Raw genomic sequence first — 27731 nt, forward strand, 5'->3', positions numbered from 1 at the left:
TAAACGTATTTTTGCTTTGAATGATATTTGCATTGGTTGAATTTTGCACAATCCAAAATATTATGCCAAAAGAGCATGAAAGAGGTTTCAAAAGGTACCAAATATTTTTTCCCATTAAGCAATGCTAAATTTCCTAAACTAGGCCTAAAATGGCTATGAAAAGGCATTCTTTCATAACAACGCACATTCTACTTTTTAATCTATTTGTGCAAAATTCCGGAAACACTATCTTTTTGTAACGTATTTCATGCATATCGTTATTTATTGCATGATAATATTGATTTGTAACTATTACAATACAATTTGTGTTTTTACTAAATAATGAGGAAATTCGAGACGACAGCGTTAATTTATATCATTCGTTAGTTATTTAATTTTACTGTTGGAAATTAATGCGCATGGTTAGTTTAAATAAAATTTCTTTTGCTTTTTTTTTATTTTCTTATTTTCTAAACTACTGAAATAATTTAGATATATTTGACTTTTTGTTCTAAAACATAGTATATTTATGATTTTCTCTAAATACTTATATATACCGGGTATATATGACAGGACTATTTTACAGGGTCATACATATTCACTTTAATGTTCTTAGGTTCAGTTGTTTACGAATGGAGAAAGATTTCGAGTAGTTGCTATGTAAGATACTTTCGATTTTAATTCAGATTGATGGTTCATTTGACGTTGAATTTGTATTTTGAACTTACTATGTATTTTTATAGCATGATTGAAACAAGATAATTAGTTGTCATTTTATTTAAACTGAATATATTTATTTGTTTTGTAAGTTGCAAATGTGATTGAACCGCAGCAGACGCTTGGGGTCAAACCCTGCCCCCCCCCCCCACGTATAGCCAAATATATAGATAATAGATACTTCTGGCCCTTATGGCATAGTAAGAATCATCAGTGTCAGATACAAGACTGTTAGTGTGAATTGTTGGATACAGATTTTAAGATGTTTTTTTATATTACAAGATAAGTTAATAGATCTATAACCGTATTGATATATATAAATATGATTATTTTTATAACTTTTCTGAAAAATTTCAGGTAAATGGTAGTGATATTTAATAAGATAAAATTAAATCAAGAGAAGATTCATTTGTATGGATCAGGATGTATATTATATATTCCTTTATCTATGACTTTATTTAATTTATAACATGTTGTAAAATGTAACTAGCATAATGTATTTTTGTGTGATTTCAGACACACATTAGTTATTACGGATAAAAGACTTGACAAACTATATAATTGACTGTTTGGTTTAAAGTGCAGACTTCTGTCTGTATTACAACCGTCTGTAACAAACCCTCTACGTGCACAATATCCATCTCTATTATTTGGTACTGTACGTATTACACATCAAATACCAAGATGCAGAATTGCTACAACACAGGCGAAAGAATTCCACGTGAGAAAAAGTTTGAAGTGGAGGACAGGTTGGCAAATAAACATATACAGACATTACAGTTTGTTCAAGAGGTTGTCAATGAGAACAAAGTGCTTAAGAAGAAAGTTGAAGATTTTGAGGTAATACATTTACAACTGTATATATCTGTTATGATATAACCAATTAATTTTTTTGGTCTCTACATGTTTTTATTATGCATACCTCATTATAGATAAGAGTACATTATTGGTTGTGTCTGTCTGCGAACTTAAACTTTGGCTATAACATCTTTACTCTATTACCTAAAGCCTCCATTTTCAAGCATTACATAACTTAAGATGTGAACTCTATTTTGACTTTTATATGTCTATTATGAAATGCTTAATGTTTGTAAATGTGAATATAGAAGTCAACTCCAGTATAAAATGAAAAATGTATTGTTTTATTTAAAACGCAACATTTTGACTCAAAACTTAAAGTATTTATCAGGTATGGTTCTTAATAATACGGCGCCCCTCTGTGTTCCTCAGATGTATGTCTATGTTGTTTTATACTGTTTTGGTGACACTTTTGCTCGTGTCTCTTGTTGTTTCTCGTCTACGGTAAGTATCTTCCCTTTGTCCCTAGTTTTTATTTATTCCCCCCCCCTTCCCCGTGTCTCATGTCCCCTTCCCCTGTGCCTTTTGACATTATGGGCCTTATATTAAATCATTTATTTGTTTTGTTTTATTTCCTTATAAGTTACTAATTATGTATTCTGATGTAGTGGTTTGCCTGCCCGTACTCTGCCTTATGCCCTGTCCTGTTTTTCTTTGGGGTCCTCCTGGGCTCCTTGCCGCTGGCGCTTGTTGCTGGGTCGGGTGGGGGCTGCGTTCATTGAATGCCGCCTTTTCTTGTCGATCTTGTTTATCATATTTTAAACTTGAAATGTATACTGGTTGGGGAGATAACTTCGGCTGGTTGATAAACTAGGCTTTTTATAATTAAATGCAAAGTTTAATGCCGTACTTCATTAAATCGTAATCAAGCTCACGGCATGGTCACATCACCTATCCGCTGGAATAATCGACAACCTATGGTTGGAATAAATGTGCTTGTCAGTTTGGTAAGATTATTTTATAATATATATACACAGGACTTTTTTCCTGTTTTATTTTTTTTGTTTTTATCAAATGCAATTGCTTATAAAATATATTGTTATGTTGTAATTCCTATTTGTTTGTTTGAGTCAGATGGTCATTTTTTGAGGAGCCCCGCAATCCAGGGATACTTTCTTTTATATGACATTTGACTCTGATACTCCTTGGTATAATGCGCATGACAGAACGTTATATTGGTGTATACATTCTTGTGTTGATGAAAATATCAGCTCTCACTTTTGTCTTGGCTATCTTCTCAGAATAAAGGCTGATTCACTATTTGCTCCATCTTTAGAGGTGGGTTATGGAGAAATTTGTAAAAGTTGTTGCAACTGATGTTAAATGCTCCATTTATATGTTAATGTGTAGGTTGAATACCAATAAATTAATTTCTTCTTCACTCTGTTAAGCTAAGAAAAAATAAATTTGAATCACGAGTTCTTTAACTACATATTTCGTTACACATTAATAAATGATAATGCATGTGTTTTTACGTAAAAATGATTTATATGTTACATAGTACGTTGCATATAAATATCGTGTTATCATGTGCATAGATATTCATTATACTAACGTAATGCTCAACAATTTTGGTAACAAATATTTTTTATTTGAAATGAATCAACAGGAAAGAAATAATAAAAAATGTCTTAACATGTTATTTTACGTTTTAACTTACTCATTTAAGAAGAAAAACAAAGAGCCGGAATTATCTACTCGCGCGCGTTAAAAATATCCTTTTTAGCGTACCTCTGTCGCCAGGCCTCGTTCAAAATTACCCAATTTAGTATTCTAAATATAACTATTTTTATATGTTGATACCATGAGGAAAATCGAGGTGAAGTTTTATTATATATGCAGAGATTCATCAGAATACATAAATCAAATAAATGAAATAATGCCCCCAAAACACTGATTTTCGTACCGAGTTTATCTTCCAAACCAGGACATGTAGTTTATACTATTTACAAACATTCACAAATTTGATATCTCGACTATCTACCCAAATAACACTGTATCAAAACCAAAAATATTAAACATTGCTTATAACAATAATAATGTTTAACAGTGGATTATATGAGGAATTGAAGAACTGTTTGTAATAAATAGACGAACTATGAACCCGTACCCACATGGAATTGGAATTTAGCAGTGTTTTGTTAAGAATTGGGAAAAAATGCATGACTGAAATTTTACAATGATTAAATGGATGCAAACAATAACTGTCTAGGATGGCATCTTCAAACATTTTAAGCACTATTACAGTGAAGGAGCCCTGATTTTCAAAGATCTTAGAATTTTTATTCAATATTTTTATTTTGTAACTTTTAATTGGGAATTTTTTCCTGTGGATTGGGAAAATAATATACTATTTTCAGTTGGGAAAATGACCCAATAACAGCTATAAAATAAGCCAAAAAAATCCCTGAAATTTATCAGACAAGTGAGTAAAATCATATTATGTTGGCAAGCATAATATTGTTTTAATCAACAAGCTCAATAAATTTAGTATTGAATCTACACAAATTTAATATTCTATTTATCACATATTAAAAATAAGAACAGTTAACAATAAAAAAACGTCATTTTCATTGATGCGCCTATAATGTAACACTAACATTACAAGGCCTTTTTACCTTCTATAACAGGGGCCAGTATAGGGCTGCTTCCCCAAAGAAAATTTCTTTAAAATCAGACAGTTTTCCCCAAAAATTGAATTTACATCAAGTTTTTTCTTCCCCTTTTGCAAATATACCGTGTAATTTTTCCCCAAAATTAAGGGCTGGGCTGCTTCCCCAACCTGTGAAAAAAAGCCCTGCATTAGTGCACAAAACTTTGTATAAACTCTGATTTAAGCAATATGGAGCTCTCATGACCCTCTTGTTACATAATGTGTTATATCCAAACTTCAAACTAAGATAACTTACTTTTTCACAAAAATAAAATAATGTTATTTACAGCTTTATTTTATGAGAAAAATTGATGCTATTTTTAGCAAACCCAAAAGTACTGCATTGCAATGCAGTAGCAGTACCACTTTTTAAGACAGTTTGCAGTAGTAGCAAAATTTGGTGAGAGTAATTCAGTATCAGTACCAGTACTTGCAAAATCACTGCAGTACCAGTACGGTTACCGGGGGTTATATGTTTTTTTTTTTTTTTTTTTTTTTTTTTTTTTTTTTTTTTTTTTTTGTTTTTTTTTTTTTTTTTTGCAGTTATATTTTCCTTGCTTGTATCGCTGCTGTCAGCAAACTCTAACTCAGTTTGAAAATAGTAAATCTTTTATTAGGGATATGAAATTGCATTATTGTAGGGTGTCAATACAATATAAAATACTTGCCTGAGATTTCTGTTAATAAAGTGACTGAAAAATAATGCAATAAAACAACATGCAATACCAGCCGAAGTTTATTTGTTGATTCCACTTACATATTATGTCTTAGGCAAATAAATACTGGAAGAAAAAATTATTTTAAAAAATAAACTAATGAACAGTTCTTTATGTAGACAAAATATCAAATAATGAATAACAATTTCACTAAATGTTTAAAAGAGATAGCATTGATTTCATGTAAGTTTGGTTTAATTAAGGGTTTTAAGCTTAAAATGTGTGGTAGTGTAATTGTCGCTAAAGTTGTATTGGGGAATTTTCCCCTTGACTTGTATACTTGAATAGGCAGGTGATTGCTCTTTTTGCTATGTTTGAAGACATTTGTCTAGAAGTCAAGAAAGCATTACTGCAGTCAATAATTTTATTCAACACAAATTTATTAAAGTATTTCCCTTTATACAGACTATCATGACATTGTGGTATGTTGATGGACTTCCGGTAATAATGAGTTGCTTCTCTATTTGTTGCTCGTGGTTTGGTTTTAATTTGATCCTTTGATTCTGTTTCCATTGATACCCTGTTGCATCTGACTTAGGTATTGATAGATGCTGTTCACTATAGCATTATTACCCGGTATTTCATCCCCATGGTGAACTCATTTTGCGGAAGGTGTCATCTCTCTCATAATTATTGATCATCTTCATGAAAACTGATTAAAAAATCATTTACATTTTGTTGCTGTTTTGTATGATAAGCAAAAATAAAAACACGTTCCCTGTTGTCACAATATAAAATTGAGAAAAAAGTAACCAATGAACAAGCATCTGAATATGATATTTCTCTAGATACCCCTTTCTCTGCCATCACAATAAGTAATCCCCAGAAAAAATGAGCCAATCAATGGGTGTACTTACTATACTCTTGAGTGCGGGTTACTGATACCTGCACTCTAGTTAGCGCACTGTACATGTATATGACTGTAATATACATTTTAACTCTGACACATTTTCAACAGAAATGTCCCCAAACTATGATACATTAATATTTTGTTTCATATATTAAAAGAATCAGATAATTCATGTAAATCAGCTATTTATATACTATTTTTTGGGGAGGCTATGCCGACCCAATGTTAATAACTGTCTGTCAAATCTTACTGCCGCGGTAATCAGGTCAAAAAATAGTACCTTGATTTTTTCTAAGCTGACTCAATCACTCATCACAGAACATTTACAATATTGAAAATATTTTCATTCTTTAATTTCATATCTGCAATTTGTAAAGATAATAATTTCTCTGAAAAATTCTTGCATTTTTTGTTTAAATCACTACTCCGTGACGTCATGACCTGCCACGGTAATCAGGTCAAAAAATAGTACTTTTGATTTTTCTTCTAAGCTGACTCATCACTCATCACAGACATTTACAATATGAAAAATATTTTCATTCTTTTAATTTCATATCTGCAATTTGTAAAGATAATAATTCTCTGAAAAATTCTTGATTTTTGTTTAAATCACTACTCCGTGACGTACGTACATGGAACTGCCGCGGTAATCAGGTTTAGGCATATTACGTACGTCTGTATTAAATAGTTCTGGTATGAAAACCCTTCAAAATAATAACTTTATCCATATTTTTTAAACAAAAAGCATAAATGAAAATTTATAAGTAAATGCTTTTAATTCAGGGGCAAATATTCTTTATTATTTTGATAACAATTTTTCCAATTACTACGCAGCGACCAACTGTTTATGATGGGTCATTAACTAAACGTTGCAACTACGTATTCTCAATATCATGCATGTGCTTTTGTTGTTATAAACTATTAATAGTCCTTAATATTTTTTTAAAGACAAATAATTGTAAACTGTCGCTTACATCAGAGACATGGATCATGCTTGCGTGATAACTAAAGTGAAAACTAACTTATTTGTACACCCCAGGAGGCTGTACGCGGAAAACGCTCATGAAACCGCTAAATCATATAGCTGTTTAGTAAATATTTTGCATACATTTAACTAAAAAATTCACTGATGGTGATGAACATATAGTTTAAAAACATTTTATTCTTTAACCATTATCGCCGAAAAAAAACTATTAACACAAAACCCCTAAGGACCTCCGACAAAATAACCAGCACAATATTACATTTTATATTAGCAAAATAAAAAATGCAACTTATTTTTCATCTTACAGTAACTGTTCATTAATCAAACTTTTAACATAAAAGTATTCTTTGGTAATTGACAGATCCCTTACTCTGATCTTTTATTTGTATAGGAATAAATTTTAAACATGTGCTCTTTTGTTTAGGAATATTTTGTAGTGAAAGTCTTATATATTCACTAATCTCATAATTAGAATTAGACAGGTCAGGAATTTATACAAACAGTTGTTTAGTTAACTATGCTCATTTTAATCCCAATAGAAACATTCAAATATTTGTGGTACAAAAACATGACCAAAGTACCTAGTAGTCGTTTACCCGTGGTGATACCCATTAAACTGATTATAGATTCGAATTGATTAGAAAACACAAATAGAAACATGTGTTTCCGTCTACAACAAAATCGGAAGTAAAGTGAACAGTTGAATTGACAGAAATATTGGTCAAATATGTTTAACAAGGAAATAAGTATTTCAGAGAAAGACGCAAGATCAGTAAATGACCCGTATTGTGTAATTAGAAAGATTTATTCAATTCTAGGGGCATACATCATAATTTGATAGTCCATTTGTAATAAAATTCAAATTTTCAATACAGATTATGAGATACATAAAAAAATATTAAAGAATAAGAAGCTTAATTAAAAAACAAAAACAAAAAAAAAACAAAAAAAACCGCATACATATCCAAATTACTTACAGTCGAGCATCGGGAAGTCATTAACATATCTTTACGAAACTTTATTTGAAACCGATATTTTGTTGCTCGCGCTGAAGTGATAAATGTTTATTTGAAAAATAAATAAAAAAGAACTTTTATGGTTGTGTTCTACTAAAATAATGGGCGGGCATAAGAGGAATTTACTTCTTATTCATTTTACAACACTTGAAAAATTACTACAGAAAATGTGATGTTGTTTGTTTTCAACAAAAGTGTGTGTGTTTTAAGTTTATTTAAACTCCGGCGCCGGAATAACCATATGTCCGAGATTATAGCATCTGGGACGTCTTTTTCAAGCAGATTCTTCCTGGAAGGCCCATTCTTCGTTCTTTTTGGTGGTAAAAGGAGACGACAAACCGGCAAGGCATCAAACTTTCTGACTGACGACAACAAAAACGGCATCTATTAGCGCCAAACCTCCAGAGTAAGTCACGACGGGTCAACCAATCACCTCTGTACTTAATGATGACTTGACTATGACCTTCCGTGTGCCTTCTCCGCGACGTGCACACCTCTGGAGGTATTTGGAGAAGTTTTTCAACAAAAACTTCCAAAACACGCCATTTATAACACCATTCATAGCACTGACGGCTTCGATGTTCTCATCTATTTGCGGGAAATGGTCGACAGGGAAAACCCTACGTAATAACCGCACACCCTGTTAACAACAGATTTTTTCCGCAGTATATATTTCAAGCTAGTGAGGTTTAAAAAATACACGTAGAATCTATCGATTAACTACCATAAGTTGGTGAGTGTTGAGTGTTGGCGGTAAAAAAAGAAGATATAACTTCCTGATCAATTTTCACTTAGGTTGATTCAGTTTTGAATAAGCTTTTTGCAGAGATGTATTTTTTCAAGAAATATTTAGCTTTAATATTATCGACGCCGTCAGTAATGAAATGGATTAATTTTCTGAAACGTGATTTTATTCGAGATTTGCTTCTGAAGAAGACAACCTTCTGTCCGTAGAGCATGAATGTTAATACTCATCACAAGACAGTATCTTATTGATCTCAATTATGGTACATCTAAACGTGCATAATTTTTATGTTCAATAAAAATGTTGCATCACTGCAGTTGTTATTATCATTCAATAATATTAAAATGACATAAAATATTTATGATGAACAGTCCTAGAATATTTTTGATAAGGAACCGTCAGTTGTAAAATGTTATTGTTATCTGATAATGAACAGTCGTCATACTTGCTGGTATGTCATTTTATTATTGACAGTTTAGGTTTTTCAAAATTTGCATGATTAACAGTCCGAATGTAGACCTTAATTAAATGTTCTGGAATATTAACAAAATGAATAGTCAACCTCATTAACCATATATATGAATGGTTGAACACAACAGTAAGGATAAATAGCGCAATGTGCATATCTTTTTATTTTGGTAGCATATTTTAAGCAAAAAGAAAAGAAACTATAAGTCTGAAACATTCTCTCATAGCCTCCCCATCAGTACATTCAGTGCTTTGATTTTATATTTTATCAATTGTATTTTATAGAATATTGAGCCCCAAAATGGCCGCCATTTTTAGCAAGAGAGGTAAATATTGAACAAAACAGAAACTATTATATAGCATTTATTGAAAATGTTATAAAACTTCTATAATTATGTAGAATTTATTTCCATGAATAAAAAACAAAACAAAAAAAACACACATTAATGTTCTTTTTTTATATATTGGTTTGTTTGTTTGTTTGGAATTACCTTGATGAATTTAATTGTAGACTTATAGTTAAAGGCACAATAAGCCTTAGAAATGATTAAATTTTACATTCTGTAGAAAGGGTAAACATGTGTTTAACAATGTTGTTATAGTGGGGATGCTTATCACCTGTCAAGAAAATAGTGCTGATTGTGTAAAAAGTTAAAGAAGCAAGATAATTAGATTATAGTTTTGAAGATTTTTTAAATTAAGTCTTTAAATTAAAAGCTGCATGCCTCCAGGTGAGCCAAAATATTTCAAGAAAATCAAGCTTGAGAAAAATGTAAGACTCTAAGAAAGGTAAAAAGATTCAAGATTCAAGTAATAAATTACATGTTATGTGCATTTAAAGACTATTTTGCAGTATATTTCAAAACACCTATTTTGTTTATGTAACAACTTTCATGTATACAATGGACAATTATCAGTTTAAAGATTGATCTTTTTGAAAATAAAAATGTTTTAGTTTTTTAGCTCGACTATCATAGTATATTGAGAGCTGTCCTACTCGCCCCGGTGTCAGCGTCGGTGTCCGTGTCCAGATTTCAGATTAAAGTTTTGGTGCAGAGAAACATTGTTCACGATAACTTTTTCAATTTCTTAAGGTATCAACTTCAAATATATGTTCCTTATCATCAACCACATCTTATGTGACAAGGTTCATAACTCTAGCACCAGTATTTTCAGATTTATCTCCCCTTGAACTTAGAATTTTCCTTTGTTACTGTTACTTATTTATTTCGTAAGGGATCAACTTCATACTTCAAATATTTGTTCCTTATCATTAATGACATGTTAATTAACAAGGTTCATAAATCTAGCACCAATATTGCATAAACTCCCAATTACTCCCCATAAACTTAGATTTTTTTACTTGAAAAATGTTATTTTTTACTATAACTTCTTTAGTTTTAAAGGTATCTACCTCAAACTTCAAATACTTATTCCTTATGATCAATTACATCTTATGTGATAAGGTTCATAACTCTTATTTATTTCCCTTTGAACTTAAGTTAGGATTTTCTTTAAGAAATATTATAGCTTCTTTACTTTTTAAGGTATCTACTTCAAACTTCAAATATATATTTCTTATCATTACACACATGTTGTGTGACAAGGTTCATAACTTTAGCATGTCTTTTTCCAGAATTTTTCCCCCTTGAACTTGGAATTTATGTTAACAAATGTTATTTTTTACTATAATTTCTGAAATTTATATTGAAAATTATTGTGTACAACGAAAAGATCGCAACAGGCATGGTGGTGGTGTATGTATTTACATAAGGAAAGATTTGTCGTTCAACAACCGGAGTGATCTATCTCATACAGAACTTGAAGCAACCTGGATTGAACTGATTTTACCTAAATCAAAACCTATTTTATGTGGTGTATTATCACAGCAAACATTTTATTCTATTTTAGACTCAGTGTGCTCTATTAACAATGCCTTTTTATATGCCCGAAAGAATTTCGGGCATATTATGTTATACCCCCTGGCGTCCGTCTGTCCGTCCGTCCGTCCGTCCGTACGTACGTCCGTCCGTCCGTCTGTTAGCAATTTGGTTTCCGGAGCATAACTTAAGTTCCATTTGGCCCACAGTATTCAAACTTCATAGGATGATTGCCCATATTGGGTAGAAGACCCCTATTGATTTTGGGGTCACAAGGTCAAAGGTCAAGGTCACTATTAGCTAAATACTGAAAAATGGTTTCCGGAGCATAACTTAAGTTCTATTTGACCCACAGTATTCAAACTTCAAAGGATGATTGCCCATATTGGATAGAAGACCCCTATTGATTTTGGGGTCACAAGGTCAAAGGTCAAGGTCACTATTAGCTTAATACTGAAAATGGTTTCCGGAGCATAACTTAAGTTCCATTTGACCCACAGTATTCAAACTTCATAGGATGAGTGTCCATATGGGGAAGAAGACCCCTATTGATTTTAGGGTCACAAGGTCAAAGGTCACTATTAGCTTAATACTGAAAATGGTTTCCGGACCATAACTTAAGTTCCATTTGGTCCACGGTATTCAAACTGCATAGGATGATTGCCCATATTGGGTAGAAGACCCCTATTGATTTTGGGGTCACAAGGTCAAAGGTCAAGGTCACTATTAGCTAAATACTGAAAATGGTTTCCGGAGCATAACTTAAGTTCCATTTGGCCCACAGTATTCAAACTTCATAGGATGATTGTCCATATTGGGTAGAAGACCCCTATTGATTTTGGGGTCACAAGGTTAAAGGTCAAGGTCACTATTAGCTAAATACGTAAAATGGTTTCCGAAGCATAACTCAAGTTCCATTTGACCCACAGTTTTCAAACTTCATAGGATGATTGTCCATATTGGGTAGAAGACCCCTATTGATTTTGGGTCACAAGGCCAAAGGTCAAGGTCACTATTAGCTTTATACTGAAATTGGTTTCTGGAGCATAACCTAAGTTCCATTTGACCCACAGTATTCAAACTTCATAGGATGATTGTTCATATTGGGTAGAAGACCGCTATTGATTTTGGGGTCACAAGGTCAAAGATCAAGGGATGACTATCACCTTTAAACTGGAAACAGTTTTCACTCAATAACTCAAGTATTAATCGAACTACAGCTGTAAAATTTTATAGGATTAACAGCTTTATACCCCTGACGTCTTGGTGTCCATCCGTTTTAGCATTTTTACTTACAAGATAACAACTTGATGGTGGTGCTTTGAAAACAGCAACTGCATATATACATGAATGTTCTTCAGCTATAAAGGAGGATTGCTTTTTGAAGGAAGTAATACTGTGTTTAATTCCAATGTCTTCCTCACTAAAAAAAAAGAGTACTTTCGGGCATATAATGCTCCGCCTAGCGGTGCTCTTGTTAGAATATGAAACATTATTACTTGGTGATTTTAATACAGATGTGTCTAGTGACAAGTCTTATCCTCTTTTAAAGTGTTTTAAATCATTTATTCATATGTTTCATATTAATCAGTTAATAAGTGAACCTACAAGAATTTGTTCTACAAGTTCAACAACTATTGATTTAATTTTAGTATCTGACCATGATAAAATTTCTCAATCAGGTGTTATAAATACTTCATTTAGTGATCATAACATGATTTACTGTACAAGGAAGCTCTCTAAATCTTTTATTGGTTCTCACAATAATGTTACTCTAAGATCTTTAAAAAAGTATAATAAGGAAGACTTTCAAGCTAGTCTATTATCTACTGATTGGAATCCGTATTACTTAGTGAATCAATTTGAATGAAGCATGAGACAGGTTTAAAGAAATTTTCTTATCAGTAATAAACAATATTGCTCCTGAGTGAAACAAACTAGGTTGAAACAAAGAACAGAACCTTGGATTAACTCTTCAGGCCCACGTGTTCACAAAGAAAATATCAGGATCAGGATCAGTTGATCCTGATTTTATATTCATTGTTTTATAAAACTAAAACTGACAGTGTTATGCTAGAATTAAATGGAACATATTCAAAATATATATAATTGCTTATTTGCAAAAAACCATCCAATTATGGGATAAAATCAACAAATAAGAGAACAAATGCAAAAATAAACGGATCAAAATGAGGATCAATTTTAGGATCAAGATCAAAATTTGGATCAACTGTAAAATACCTATTTCTTGTAAAAATCACAATAAATTCATTCTAAAATTTCATAAACGTGCTATGTGGTATTTCAAGTCCAGTTTTATCAAGTTAATACTGAAAATTCAATCTAAGAGAATAAATAATGGAGAATATTTGAGTTTTTAAATTTGATCCTGATCTTGATCCTGATCCTTAAATCTTTGTGAACATGGGGCCAGGCTATCAGTGATAGATATACAGCTTTTAAAATTTATAAAAGTAACAGAACATTGGACAATTTTAATTTGTTTCAAGGTCTCAGAAATAAGGTGCAGTATTAAGTTCACTCTGCAAAATCAAATTATTTTACTAGTCAACTTGAGGAGAACAAAAATGATTCTAAATCTTTATGGAAATCTCTCAAAAATCTTGGGCTGCCACCAAAGAAAGGATCTTCTTCATCTAGTTCTAATATTTGTTTAAAAATTGATGAAAAGGTTTGTTTTGATAAGAAACTTGTTTCTGAGACTTTTAACAATTTCTATACAACTGTTGCTTGTAAACTTGTTGAAAAACTTCCTAATTGTGTAAACAGATTTGGTCAGGTTACTGTAAACTCATTTTATGCGGAAAGAGGTGTTTATCCTAATAGTTTTTCTTTTTCTCTTTTGTGTGAAAGCAAAGTTTTTAAATACTTAAATTCACTAAGTGCTAGCAAAGCCACTGGCTTAGATGGTATACCTTCCCGGTTTGTCAGGGATGGGTCACCTATAATTGCAGGTCCTATAACCCACATTGTCAACTTGTCTCTTATCCAAGGTGTAGTTCCTGATGATCTTAAGACTGCTAGAGTTGTCCCCCTTTTTAAAAAGAATGATAAACTTTCTGTAGGTAACTACAGGCCTGTGTCAATTTTAAATGTAGTTTCCAAGATACTTGAAAAGGTAGTTTATGACCAAGTTGAAACATATTTTAAAGAAAATAAGCTGTTGTATAAATTCCAATCTGGTTTTAGAAATGGTTTCTCCACTGATACTTGTCTCATTTACATGACAGACTACATAAGGCATGAAATTGATAAGGGTAATGTGGAAGGTATGGCTCTGTTAGACTTACAGAAAGCCTTTGACACTGTTGACCATTCCATTCTCTAAATGAAGCTTCAAGCTTCTGGTCTAGGTGATGACATCATAAGGTGGTTTAGGTCATACATTGTATCTTTCTGAGAGGCAACAGCTTGTTGATGTGTCAGGTAGTTTTTCTTCCACTTCAAGTATAACATGTTGTGTTCCCCAGGGTTCAATCCTTGGGCCCCTCCTCTTTTTAATTTACGTCAATGACATGTCAGCAGTAGTAAAAATAGACTATTGCTATATGCTGATGACTCTGGAATACTTGTTTCTGGAAAAATTATCTCTGAGGTGGAAATTTCTGAATCTGAAGATTTGCCCTCAGTAAGTCAATGGTTAATTGATAATAAGTTATCGTTGCACTTAGGTAAAACTGAGTCCATTGTGTTTGGGTCTCAACAGAAACTCAGGTCACATTCCAAATTTAACATAAATAGTAATGGCACTGCAATAGAAGCATCCACATCCATCAAATATCTTGGGGTTACTATTGATCAGTACCTGTCCTTTGATTACATGGCAGACTCAGTAATTCAGAAGGCTAACGCCAGGTTAAAGTTCCTTTACCGTAAGAAAAATTTCCTTACACAGCATACCAAAAAACTGCTTGTCAATTCATTAATTCAGTGCCACTTTAACTATGCCTGCTGTGTCTGGTATAATGGTTTAACTCAGGTCTTGAAAAATAAATTACAGACAACACAAAATAAAATGATGAGATTTTTTCTAAACCTTGATTCCAAAGTTCATATTGGCCCTTCCCATTTTAAATCCCTTAATTGGTTACCAGTTTGTAAAAGAGTTGAACAAATCATGTTATGTCACGTTTTTAAGGTTAAAAACCAAATCATGGGCCCCAGAGTACTTAAGTGATTATTTTGTTTCTCAGGAATCTATGCATTCTTATTGCACCAGACTGAGCAAAAAAGGAGGGTATTGTCTTCCTAAGGTTAAAGGTTCCGGGTCAAAGTCTTTTAGTTTTATTGGTGCTAAACTATGGAACAGTCTTCCAACTTGTATAACTGAAATTAACAAATTTCATCGTTTTAAGGTAGCCATCAAAAGTCACTTTTTTAGAAGCATGCACTTTTTAAGTAGCATGTAAGTGTTTTTCTTAAAATTTCTTGCAAGAAAATTTTATGTTTTCATTTTTCTTATTGAATTATTTTTTGGATTAGGTTTACTGTTTCATTTTTTGAAATTTGTTTTAAATTTTTTATTAAGACTTTAATAACTTTATCTTTTTTTGAATAGCCTAATCTTATGGCATGTTCTTTCCCTACATACTCATAACTACTGTGATGATTTTTTTTAATGTAATCTTTTCTTAATATGCACATAATTATTTCTTAATGTGATACTGACTTTTTATTTACATTATCTTACATGTACAATCTTAAATTGTGATAATTTTAAATGATATCCTTCATTAATGTGATTTATCTTATAATTTGTGATATTTTTTTTTTCTTTTATGAAATACCTCTCTATGTCATGCCACCAAATGCTAAGGACCACAATGGAAATAAGAGCTTGCTCTTTTATGTGTTATCCTTGGTTTTGGGAACATGTCATGGTTGACATAATATAGTATTTATTCATTTATTTATTTATTCATTTATTATACCCCCACAAACGAAGTTTAGGGGGGGTATATAGGAGTCAGCTTGTCGGTCGGTTGGTCGGTCGGTCGGTCGGTCCGTCCGTCGGTCGGTCCACATCATGGTTTCCAGACGATAACTAGAGTTTGGAACGAGGTATTGTAATCAAACTTGGTATATAGCAACCTTATGTGGAAACTCTGGTTGGTATTGCATTTGGACCCCCTGGGGTCAAGGTCAAGGTCACCGTTACTAAAAATAGAAAAATGGTTTCCGGACAATAACTAGAGTTAGGAATGAGATATTATTATCAAACTTTGCGTATAGCAAGCTTATATGAAGACCTGGGTTGGTATTGCATTTAGGCCCCCTGGGGTCAAGATCAAGGTCATGGTTACTAAAAATAGAAAAATGGTTTCCGGACAATAACTTGAGTAAGGAATGAGATATTGTAATCAAACTTGGTATATAGCAAGCTTATATGAAGACCTGGGTTGGTATTGTATTTGGACCCCCTGGGGTCAAGGTCAAGGTCACTGTTACTAAAAATAGAAAAATTGTTTCCGGACAATAACTAGAGTTAGGAATGAGATATTGTTATCAAACTTGGTGTATAGCAAGCTTATATAAAGACCTGGGTTGGTATTGCATTTGGACCCCCTGGGGTCATGGTCAAGGTCACCGTTACTAAAAATAGAAAAATGGTTTCCGGACAATAACTTGAGATAGGAATGAGATATTGTAATCAAACTTAATCAAACTTGGTGTATAGCAAGCTTTTATGAAGACCTGGGTTGGTATTGTTTTTGGCCCCCTGGGGTCAAGGTCAACATTACTAAAAATAGAAAAATGGTTTCCGGACAATAACTAGAGTTAGGAATGAGATATTGTTATCAAACTTGGTGTATAGCAAGCTTATATGAAGACCTGGGTTGGTATTGCATTTGGACCCCCTGGGGTCAAGGTCAAGGTCACCATTCCTAAAAATAGAAAAATGGTTACCGGACAATAACTAGAGTTAGGAATGAGATATTGTAATCAAACTTTGTGAAAAGCAAGCTTATTTGGAGACCCAGTTGGGATTACAATTAATTGAAATATTTCTTTGTACACAGTTGATAGTTTGTGTTGAAAGTTTTCTTCAGACTACTTTTTTTTTTCAAAAAGTTGCTGGTGGGGGTATTAATCACCTTCAGTGATAGGTCTAGTTTGTAATTGTTTTATCTATATTGTGTTTGTTTATCATGTAACATGTTTACCTTTATGCCGAAATAAATCTATCTATCTATCTATCTAATTATACATAATTGATTTTTCTTTCATAGTTTTGTCTTTTTACTGTGTCCAGTATTTTATTAGTTGAGCTTCGCTGTCTCCTGTGACAGCTCTTGTTGTATTAATTAAAACAATATTCACAAAAAAATTGAAAACAAAAATAATTATATGAAAAAACCAACATTTTAGATATAAACATGGCTATGTGAGAAATACACATATACGTAATATACAATAATGCATTTATATGCAAAAATATTAGTTTGCTACTATGTAACATATATATCACCATGTTTCTTCTGTGTTACTTTAACAGTAAAGGCTGTTTTTGCATATTTTGACCTTTTTCCAGTAATTTATACTGATTGTAAGTTTTGTTGCCATATGTAAATTACTTTCTATGTTCCCTTAACAATATCAAAATTATACTTTAAAGACATTTTTTAAATTTTCATGAAAATTATCATTAATCTGGAGGCATGCTGCTTTAAAATGTCTGTTTATGATATCTATGCCCTCTATTTGTTGTTTATCAAAACAGAGGACTAGTGACCTTAGTTAACAATGTTTTCCGAAGGAAAAAACTGGTTATTAGATTGAGGTATGTCAGCGGGCGGGCGGTTGGATCGGCAGGCGGGTGGGCGGGCGTAAACAATTTCTTCTGTGTGCAATTCCTCCTACATTTTTCAACGGATTTTGACCAAACTTTCACAGAAGCTTTGACATCAAGTGCCCTTGTGCATATTGTCAGGGTTTTGTGATTAGATAATATTTGACCTAATTATGACCCTTTGTTTTTTTTCCTTATATAGAATATATAGTGAACAATTTCTTCTGTGCGCAACACCTCCTACATTTCTCAAGGGATTTTGTTCAAACTTAAATCATAGAAGCTTTGTCATCAAGTGCCCTATTGTCAAGTGCCCTTGTGCTTATTGTCGGGTTTTGTGATTGAATAATTTTTTACCTAATTATGGCCCTCTGTTTTTTTCCCTTATATAGAGTATATAGTGAGCAATTTCTTCTATTGTGCAACTCCTACATTTCTAAAGGGATTTAGTTCAAACTTTCCCAGAAGCTTTGTCATCAAGTGCCCTGATGATTTTTGTTGGGTTTTTGTGATTGGATAAATTTTGACCTAAATTATGGCCCTTTGTTTTTCTTCCTTATGTAGAGTATATAGTGAACAATTTCTTCTGTTCCCAACTCCTTCTACATTTCTCAAGGGATTTTGTTTAAACTTTCACAGATTCTTTGTCTTCAAGTGCACTGATGCCTATTGTTGGGGTTTTGTGATGGGATAAGTTTTTACCTTATTATGGCCCTTTTTTCCATTAAATTAAATTATTAGTGTAATATATCCTTTTAATCACAACAAACTTTATTTAGTTATAAAACAGAAACTATCTAGGTTGTTGCATGCCTGCCAGCTCATCTGCCTGCTTTTGGGTCCTGTAGGGTCAAGGTCAAGGTCATTTGGCACTTAATGACAAAGCTTCTATGGAAGTTTGAACAAAATCCCTTGAGAAATGTAGGAAAAATGATAATAAAATGTTGTTTTAAAAAGGTGATTGCAGGGATTACATTTAATTTATAGTCTTACTTTGGGAAAGTAATGAAAATGTTGTTGTAGAGAGGTGATTGCTCTACAGAGGTTTATTGTAAAGTCTTACTTTAGGACATAAATTATAATGTTGTTGTAGAGGTGTTTGTTCTGCAGAGGTAACTTTAAAATCTTGACTGGACCATTGCCTTTGTAACGACATGCTCAGTCTTAAATTTCCTGTTACCATGGCAACGAGGGGACATCTCAAAATTGCCAAAAATCACTATTTTGCCTTGATTTTTTCCATCAAAATTTATTTCAAAGTGCTGCAACTTCTCAAGAGATTGAGATAGAGTCAAAGGCTTTTCAGCGTTGGTTACATGTTACCTTATGATCGACCTGGGGTCATTTGTAGCCTCTCACAAGTCCAAAATTTTCTTGGCGATGAGGGGGACTAACGCCCCCTTCAAACCCCCCAAACAGAGAGGGGCACATCCCCCTTCTGGCAACCCCCTGATGTATCTTTTGGACCCAAATAGGACATTTTTTCACAATTTGAGGCCTAAAAGGGGGGGGGGGTCGAGAGTGCGTTGTTTCGCGTAGATATGAGGTAGAGTTAAGAGACGGGAGAGAAGAATCTAGAAAAATAACACATACTCAGTAAATGTATAGATGTGTGTCCACATATGACATGTATTTAGAATCACAGAAGAAAATTTCATATTGCTAAAGCCTAATATACTTATGTTTTTCAGGAATCCACATCAAATTGTGATGAACTTCATTCTCTTGCAGAGAATAGTAAGAGCAAAATCAAAACTATTCAAGAGCAGTACTTAAAGCGAGCAGATGAAATCAATGCAATGATGGCAGAGAAACATAGAGATGAGGTAAGACAGAGCTGTAAAGCTTCTGAGAAATGTACTGGAATAGATCATACTGATGGGATGAGAGTGAGAGTGAGTGATAGAATAAATGCCTTTAAATGTATGGAGGATGGTAAACATGGGGAAAAGGTAAGAAAGGTAAAGGTCGGAACAGATGTTGACAGTACTAAATGTAAGAAAGACATTGCAATAGAGGACATTGCTAATAAAATCAATGTTCCTGTACAATTTATACAGGGGAAAGTAAGGAGAGGAGTAGACAGGGTGAATTTAATTTTTGAAGAGGAGAGAATTAAAGCAATTAGAAATGAGTATGATCCTGCTAGATTGAGAAGGATAAGAAGAGATAAAATAAGTAGATATGAACTAGGTAAACTGGATATTATTCAACCAATTAAAACGATTGAGCAGCAATCGCAGGTTGCATCTGTAGAAAGAAAGGATATTGGTGAGTTAGTAAATCGTTTTGGAGGAAAGAAACATAGTTATGGGACTAGAAAAAGGATTCCAATTTACATGCCAAAGGGGATTGTCAAACATCACATCAATAAATTTGATACTGAAATGACTGAAGGGAACTCACCAAAACTTATATATAAATCTATTGATGTTGCACATAGAAATATTGGGAATAGCAATGCTGTTCCTCGAGAGTCTGAAAATGAGCTTGAGGAGGAATTCAAACAAAGAGCACATGATGTGAAGACAGATGCACCCAAGATATCTGCCACCGACCAACAGTCAACAAAAGTTTATGAAAACTCGTATGTAAAGAATAGAAGGAAATCTTTCCAAGGTGGAGGAGATGTTCAAACTAAAGCAATTGATGGTTTGAGGTCTGATGGAAAAAAAATTAGCAGCTTAATTAGAAGCAACATCAAGCACGTGAAAGAAAACAGAGCAAGAATGAATGAATGGCCAGCTCCTGCATCTGTATGTCAAACTTCCAGGAAGAAAAATGTTGAAGAGGCAACACCAGAATCAGCTAAACTTTCTAGAGATGAAAAACTGAAAGGCATGATATTAGTGGTGAATGCTCTTATGGCAGAAATACGCAGATGCAAGAAAACGACAGACAATGGAATTTCAAGAGAGAAAAGAGAATCGATACCAGAGCAAACTTTTTTTAAGAGTGATGAATCTTGTCTCTCTGAAAAACAGCCAACTTTAAACAAGATCAGTTCACCGAGTATTCTAAGACCAAAATCAATGGGACATGTTATAGGTAGAATGGATAAAATCAACTCACCTGTAGTGAACATTGACAGACGAATGCAAACACCAAGTCCTAGCTCTCATAAGTCTGATCATAAGTCACAACCTGTGACAAATGCTGAGTTTGTATCAAAGCTTGATGTTATAGATAGTGATAATGATAAAGAAAGGACAGCTGCAACAATTAGCAATCTTTTGGAGAAAGAGAATTATGGCACTGATGTCAATGATGTAGATGCATCTGTATGTTTTACATCCAGCAAGAAAAGTGTTGAACAGGTAAGGGAGGCAAAACAGAAAAACAAGTTATTTGTGGTGATTGCTCATATATCAGAAATACACAGATGTAAGAACTGGAAAGATGAAGTAATTTTAGGTGAGAAAAGGAAATCAATACCAGAGGAATCTATTTTAAAGGGTGATGGCCCTTTTCTGTCTGAAAAACAGCCAGTTGCAAACAAGATCAATTCAAGTATTCCAAGACCAAAATCATGGGGACATGTTACAGGTGGTGTGAATAAAATTAACTCTTCTATAGTGAACATGACAGAAGAATGAAAACGCCAAGTCTTAACACTCATATAGTGAACACTGACAGAAGAATGAAAACGCCAAGTCCTAGCACTCATAAGTGTGGTTTAACACCTGCAAGGGCAACCATTGAAAAGGTACCTTTAAGAAGAAATAGTAATGAATTTAAAGCCAGCAAACCTGGGATACCAAGACCAAAATCACTGGGATATGTTAAGGATAGTGTGGAAAGAATTAATTCATATACAGTGAAAAATTACAGACTAAAGCATTTGCCAAGTTATATCACTAATAAGTTTAATGCAAAGGGACAAATTAGACAGGGAAGCAGTGCAAGAGAAATTATTGGTTATATAGAGGGTAGACAACACCAGAACAGAGCTAATGATAATAATTCTCAGAGTGATACATCAGAGGTGAAGTCAGAAGCTGATCAGTTAACAAATGATATGCATAGCAAGACATATATGTCAAGAAGGAGTAATGCAGATGGAGGAATTGGACAGAGATGCAGTGCAAGAGAAATTATTGATTATATAGAGGGTAGACAACACCAGAACAGTCTTAATGATAATGATGCTCAGAGTGATGCATCAGAGAAGCAGTCAGAAGATGATGAGCAGCCAGAAGTTGATAGGCAGACAGAAGATTCTGAGCAGCCAGAAGTTGATCAGTTAATAAATGATAAATTTAGCAAGAGATCTATGTCAGGTAGCTGTAATGTTTACAGTATGGGTAATGGAGGAAGTGAACAGAGATGCAGTGCAAGCAAAATTATTGAACATATAGAGGGTAAACATAACCAGGACATTGAAGATATTCCAGCAGCAACATCATTAAGTGCAGAAGAAAAGATTAGTGCATATATAGAGCACAAACCAGTGCATTGCAGCTTTAATGAAAAGAATGCTGAAAATGCAGATAAACCAACTAGATGCAGTGCTGAGGATGTGAGCGCTTTTATAGAACATAAACCATTAAGATGCAGTTCAAGTAAGATATCAAATGGTAATAGTCATGTAGACCATAGAAATGATTCAAACCATTCATTATACAAGGAGAGAGCAAGACCAAAAACCAGCAGTACAAAAGTTGGGCATGCTAGAAGAAGTGCTGATAGAGTGAGTTCTCGGGTGGCAGCACAATTTGAAAATGTTGAACAGAAATAAGCTTACAACCATAAAGGAACACATGTTTTGGTTTTTTGGTTTTTTTTTTAAATTAAGAATTGCAATCAATGACTTTTATTAACTGCTATTATATTTATTTTATATATATATACACATTTCTTTACTGAACACTTCAAGAGGAAATAGTTTTTAATTTAAATGTCACTGTAGTTTTTAATTTAATAAATTTAATAAAAGCATGTTTGTTTGTTAACTTTTTGTGCAGTTATCAATAAGTGCAGAAAATTTTAGCTGACCGAGCAAAAATATCTTTTTGTGATCACCTGATTTTGGTCTAAACCTACCTGTTATCTGTCTTACAATTTTTTTAAACAGCATCTCTCAAACAACTTGGTAGGTTATATAAAACTTTCCCCCAAAAAACCCATAAAGTGTTCCTTAACATACAGTTTATAAATGGTTAGTGTCTAATGCACAAGAAGTCACTTAACTGACCAAAAGAAAAATTGGAAAATATGATCCTTGTTAATCTTGTAAGAACCCCAAAGCTTATGTATTTGGTATGTAGCATTTCCGAACCATTTTCTATGAAAGGTATATTAATCACATTCCTTGGGTAACAATGGCCCCATCATTATGGTTACTTCTTTATATAGACAAACATGAAAACATAAGTACTGGTACATTGAAATCATTTTGCTTGAGTTATTTTTTATCTTTCAGAGCTTAAGGATTTGACATATCAAATCATATTCCTAGGGTTCAGTTTGCTAGCTGTCTTTCTTGTAAGGATAAAACTTAAAGAGAATTTTCCTGAAGCTTAAACACTAAAAGTTTGTTTATTTGCATGTGATATTACCTAATGATTCTCTACAAACCATGTCTGTATAACATGTATATTTTTGTTGGTACTAGATGAATTATTGAAATAGTTTGCATATGTCTCCACCAGTCAATGTGCCTTGCTTAAAACCCATGTCTATATTTTTCAAGGTCAAAGTTGCAGTTAGAGAATGAAGGTCAAAGTGTGCATTATGTCTGCATTACTCTTTGGCTTATAATTTTTTTAAAAACTTTGGCAGATGTCTTCACTAGGGTTAGAAATTGTGTCACATGCAACATCTAGGTCAAGGATGTACTGGGATATAAAAAAATTCGTATGGCAGGGGCATCCATGTCCTATAGACAGATTTCTAGTTCCAAAAGGCATAAAGCTTATATAACATTGTGCAGAAGTCCTCTATGAAAGTAACTTAAATAAGAGCCATTTGGTTTAGAAATGACAATGTCTATATGGACATAACATTTTTATTCCGGTGAAATATATAAGCCCTTTTAAGCATATTATTTGTATTGAGAAACATCCATCTTTTTAATTTTCCTCATCGAGAAACGAAAGCTGACATTTAATTGGTAAGCATGTTTAAATATTGTTTTATAAATTCTGTAGTTTGTTTTCCGAGGCAGATAATTAAGTTTGATTTATCAAGTCGAAACATAAACAACCATGGCTCATTAAGCTAAGAAAATTAATGAAAAAGTTGAACCATGGCATATAGGACTTTTCAGCTCAACTATTTGATATGAATAAGTAGAGCTTTACTAGTCACCAGAGCGTCGTCTTAACCACTTATGTTAAAGTTTTTGTAATACCTAAAATATTTTCAAAGTCCTTGACATATGGCTTTGAAATTTTACACACTTGTTCACCATCATGACCCCAACCTGTAGTCAGGAGGAGGTAACCCTTTCAAGCATTTTGACAGAAAAATGCCCCTTTTTCGACTTGTAATTTATGTCAAAGTTTTTATAACACCTCAAATATTTTCATATTTCATTGACATCTTGCTTTGAAACAGGTTGAAATTTAATACACTTCTTTAGAAGCATAATAGGACTCTCTCCAAGGCCTATAACATGGATTTATAAAAAAAAAATTAGCCCTTTTGTGAAAATTTTACATTATCAAGGCTCTCTGACTATCAAGCACTAAGAATAGTCGAGCGTGCTGTCCTACCGACAGCTCTTGTTTTAATCCTTATCACTTACATAGGTCAGAATCATAATTAAATGTTCAGGCATATTCTTAAGAGGTATTGAAACACATATATTGCCATTTTCTAATGACATCTACCCAAGATCTTTATGACTGTTATATATAAAAGATGACTATAAACAGGAGCAGATTTTAATTTTCATTATATTTAAATACCAATACATTTCAGCTACATTGAGTGGACCTGTCAAGATAACAAAACTTTCATTTTGACTAAATACGTTTATATATATACAAGTTACTGTTACTGAAACCCTTTGCCATCCCAACTGATTTTTACATTTTTGGTTTTGAAGAAATATTTTTTTCACGTTTTTAATGAATAGTTCGAACCAATGGAAAAGGGAATATGAAATTTATTGTGGTGTTTCAAAGTAAAGAAAGTGTATTGTGACAGAGGTAAGTGACATCATTTCTATCTATTTTTGAGCAGACTGATACGGCAAGTGTCGAGCAACGTAGAAACAATGCGACAACAGAGCATCTTATAGAACAAAATATATATTATAGGACGTCCAATAAAACCAAGTGTATGTGTATGTGTTGCATTTATCTAAAAGGAAGTGTTTTCTAATTGTTGTATTGACATTTATCATTTGATGTGTCAAGTGCAGTCTGTATACAGTGAAGTTTGATAAAAAATATTTTGCAATCGCTGTCCTACTTTACAGATGGGGTGTTTCTGTTACATGAAATGAAGAACACAACCAGCCTTGTATTCTGTAAAGTGACACACTCATTGAACACTGAGAATGGCAGCAATCTTCATTATTCCAAAGACGATAAAATTATATAGTCAAGAAGCAAATCTTAACACAATAGAAGAAAAAAAAACATACTTGATGGAAGAAAATAGGTTCATGTTTTGAAGTACAACTTTAAAATGTAGTCTAAAGGAAAAGCAGATTTAAAAGTAAAATTTCAGCGTACATAATGATATGTACATCAACAGAGAAATGAATTTAGAGTACTACAAAGATGTTATGGCTGTTGAGTGGAAGCTGGAGCACGATTGTAATCATTGTCTAGACTAATGAAATATTTGTATCGTTACAACAGGGAGAAGAAAACGTGTGTCTGATAACAGTTTGCAAACTAAGAAAATAATCTCTGTCCAAATTCAGTCCAACTGTCAAATTGTCACATGAATAAATCTGCATGGCATCATTTAACAAGTTGTTATATTTGTTGGAGTCTAGTAGTATGAGCAATGACTATTTAACTGTATTATTTATTAAGGATGGATGTCCTGGGAGAAAGAAGATATGAGCCGCCTCACGACAAAACCAACATAGTGGGTTTGCGACCAGCATGGATCCAGACCAGCTTGCGCATCCGCGCAGTCTGATCGGTTCCATGCTCTTCGCTTACCAACTCTATTACAAGTAGAGAAACTGATAGGGAACAGCATGGATCCTGATCAGACTGCGCGAATGTGCAGGCTGGTCTGGATCCATGCTGGTCGCAAACCCACTATGTTGGTTTTGTCGTGACGTGGCTCATTATGTAGATTGCTTTTATTATTGTATGTTTGTGAAAGAAAGTGTGTAAGGCAAGGCAGAGACATTACAGGTACGTATACAATTATATCATAATAAATCTTACTACAATGTGATACATGTAATTTACTGGAAAAAAATGCAGAAGATATCTAATTAAAAATGTAAAAACTCTTCTTTCTAGAATATAATGTAAGTATTTTTTTTTTATCAATATTTAAGCAGCATCAGCCTCCAGATTCATGGTAATTATGGAAATGTATTTAAAAGTAAAATATTATGAGATAAACAAATAAAGCAATTTACATAATTATTGCAATCGGCACTTACAATCCAAGAAAATTACCAAAATGTGGTCAACATATGCAAAAACAGCCCTTACTGCGTTAGTAATGCACTAGAAATATGGTGATAAAATACCTCAAAAGCAGTCTTAAACCGCAAATAACATGTAAAAATATCACTTGGATCTTGTATGTTTTTACCTTTCTTAAAATTTTAGTACATTTTTCTCAGTATTGTTCTTGAATTATTTTGGCTCATCTGGAGGTGTGCAGCTTTGAAGAACAGCACAAAAGTTTGAATACCAGCTGACACCTTTTGAACACTCTGTCTGAGACTTCCTGGGTGAACTCATGCTACTCGTGCTGATTTGGTTTGATAATGTCATTTGCTCGACTTTGACAATTTGTTTTGACTTATTCTAGAACAGTGCCTTTGGATGTTCTTTCTACACTAAGACATATATTAATAAGCTATATGCTTCAATGACATTTGAGCCGCGTCACGACAAAACCAACATAGTGCGTTTGCGACCTGCGCATCCCCGCAGTCTGATCAGGATCAATGCTGTTCGCTGTCAGTTTCTCCACTTGTAATAGAGTTGATAAGCGAACAGCATGGATCCTGATCAGACTGCGCGGATGCGCAGGCTGGTCTGGATCCATGCTGGTCGCAAACCCACTATGTTGGTTTTGTCGTGGAGCGGCTCATTTGTATTTTATATTGCAGATGATGAAGGTTGTTCAAGAAAAATTAGATTTAGAGAAGGCAATGAGCGAATATATTGTACAGGTAGAGCAAGAATATTGTTTAAAAACATTGACTATAATTATATATGTGTATTTGTGATATTTTTGCAGGGGGAGTAGATGGGGCTGTTTAGTTGCACAACACAGAAGACGTCATTTGGCTACTTTACAGCTTTAATTGTGAAGAATGACCACAGGTGCCCCTCCGTGCATTATTTCAGGCACAAACAGGCACCTGAGTAGAACCTCTGATGTTCCATAAGCTAGCTTTCTTATATGTATGAATTGAAATTTTCCTGATGGATTCGATCCCAAGGCGGTGAGAGGCATATGGTTTGAAGTTAACGACCTTAACCACTCGGCCACAGACACCCCGTTTTTAGGTCAACTTTTTTTGGAAAATATAATAATAGAGGTATTGTAACAGTTATGGCTGTGTTCGCAAACTTAAACCGTGATCATAACTTTCCAAGTTCTTTTTGTGTCTGTGATATTTGCTATAATTGACTGTTACTTGGTATTTGGACAAAACAACCTTTTGAACAGGATCTTCTGACAGGTTAAACTGACCTTGAACTTTAAATGACCTTCGCCACCAAGGTCAGATTATTGAACTTTTGGTTAAATTGTCATAATTTTGTAATTCATGTACAGATTTGATTTATACTTGGACAAAACAAGACTTTCTACCAAACAAACATTGAATAATTCAGATGTGACCTTGACCTTTAATTAATCTTGACTGTCAATGTCAAATTAATTCTCATA

General features: G+C 33.2%; 1 protein-coding gene across 1 annotated transcript; it reads left to right on the plus strand.

Annotated features, from left to right (window-relative positions):
• The first annotated feature begins 585 nt into the window (after positions 1-585).
• On the plus strand, positions 586-21424 carry LOC132728462 (uncharacterized). Its single transcript, XM_060714108.1, has 3 exons — positions 586-639; positions 1213-1536; positions 19370-21424. The coding sequence occupies exons 2-3, from the start codon at positions 1381-1383 to the stop codon at positions 21272-21274; spliced, it is 2061 nt and encodes a 686-aa protein (XP_060570091.1). The 5' UTR covers positions 586-639; positions 1213-1380; the 3' UTR covers positions 21275-21424.
• The last annotated feature ends 6307 nt before the right edge of the window (positions 21425-27731 follow it).

This window comes from Ruditapes philippinarum, unplaced genomic scaffold (assembly GCF_026571515.1).
Source record: "Ruditapes philippinarum isolate M1 unplaced genomic scaffold, ASM2657151v2 ctg1901_1_1_1_1, whole genome shotgun sequence".
NCBI classification, from domain to species: Eukaryota; Metazoa; Mollusca; class Bivalvia; order Venerida; family Veneridae; genus Ruditapes; species Ruditapes philippinarum.

What these genes read in the sequence shown, in the direction of transcription:
- LOC132728462 (XM_060714108.1), top strand. Translation starts at nt 1,381, where the DNA reads ATGCAGAATTGCTACAACACAGGCGAAAGAATTCCACGTGAGAAAAAG. An exon ending in AGAAAGTTGAAGATTTTGAG is followed by an intron (nt 1,537 to 19,369) that starts GTAATACATTTA and finishes TATGTTTTTCAG; the next exon opens with GAATCCACATCAAATTGTGA.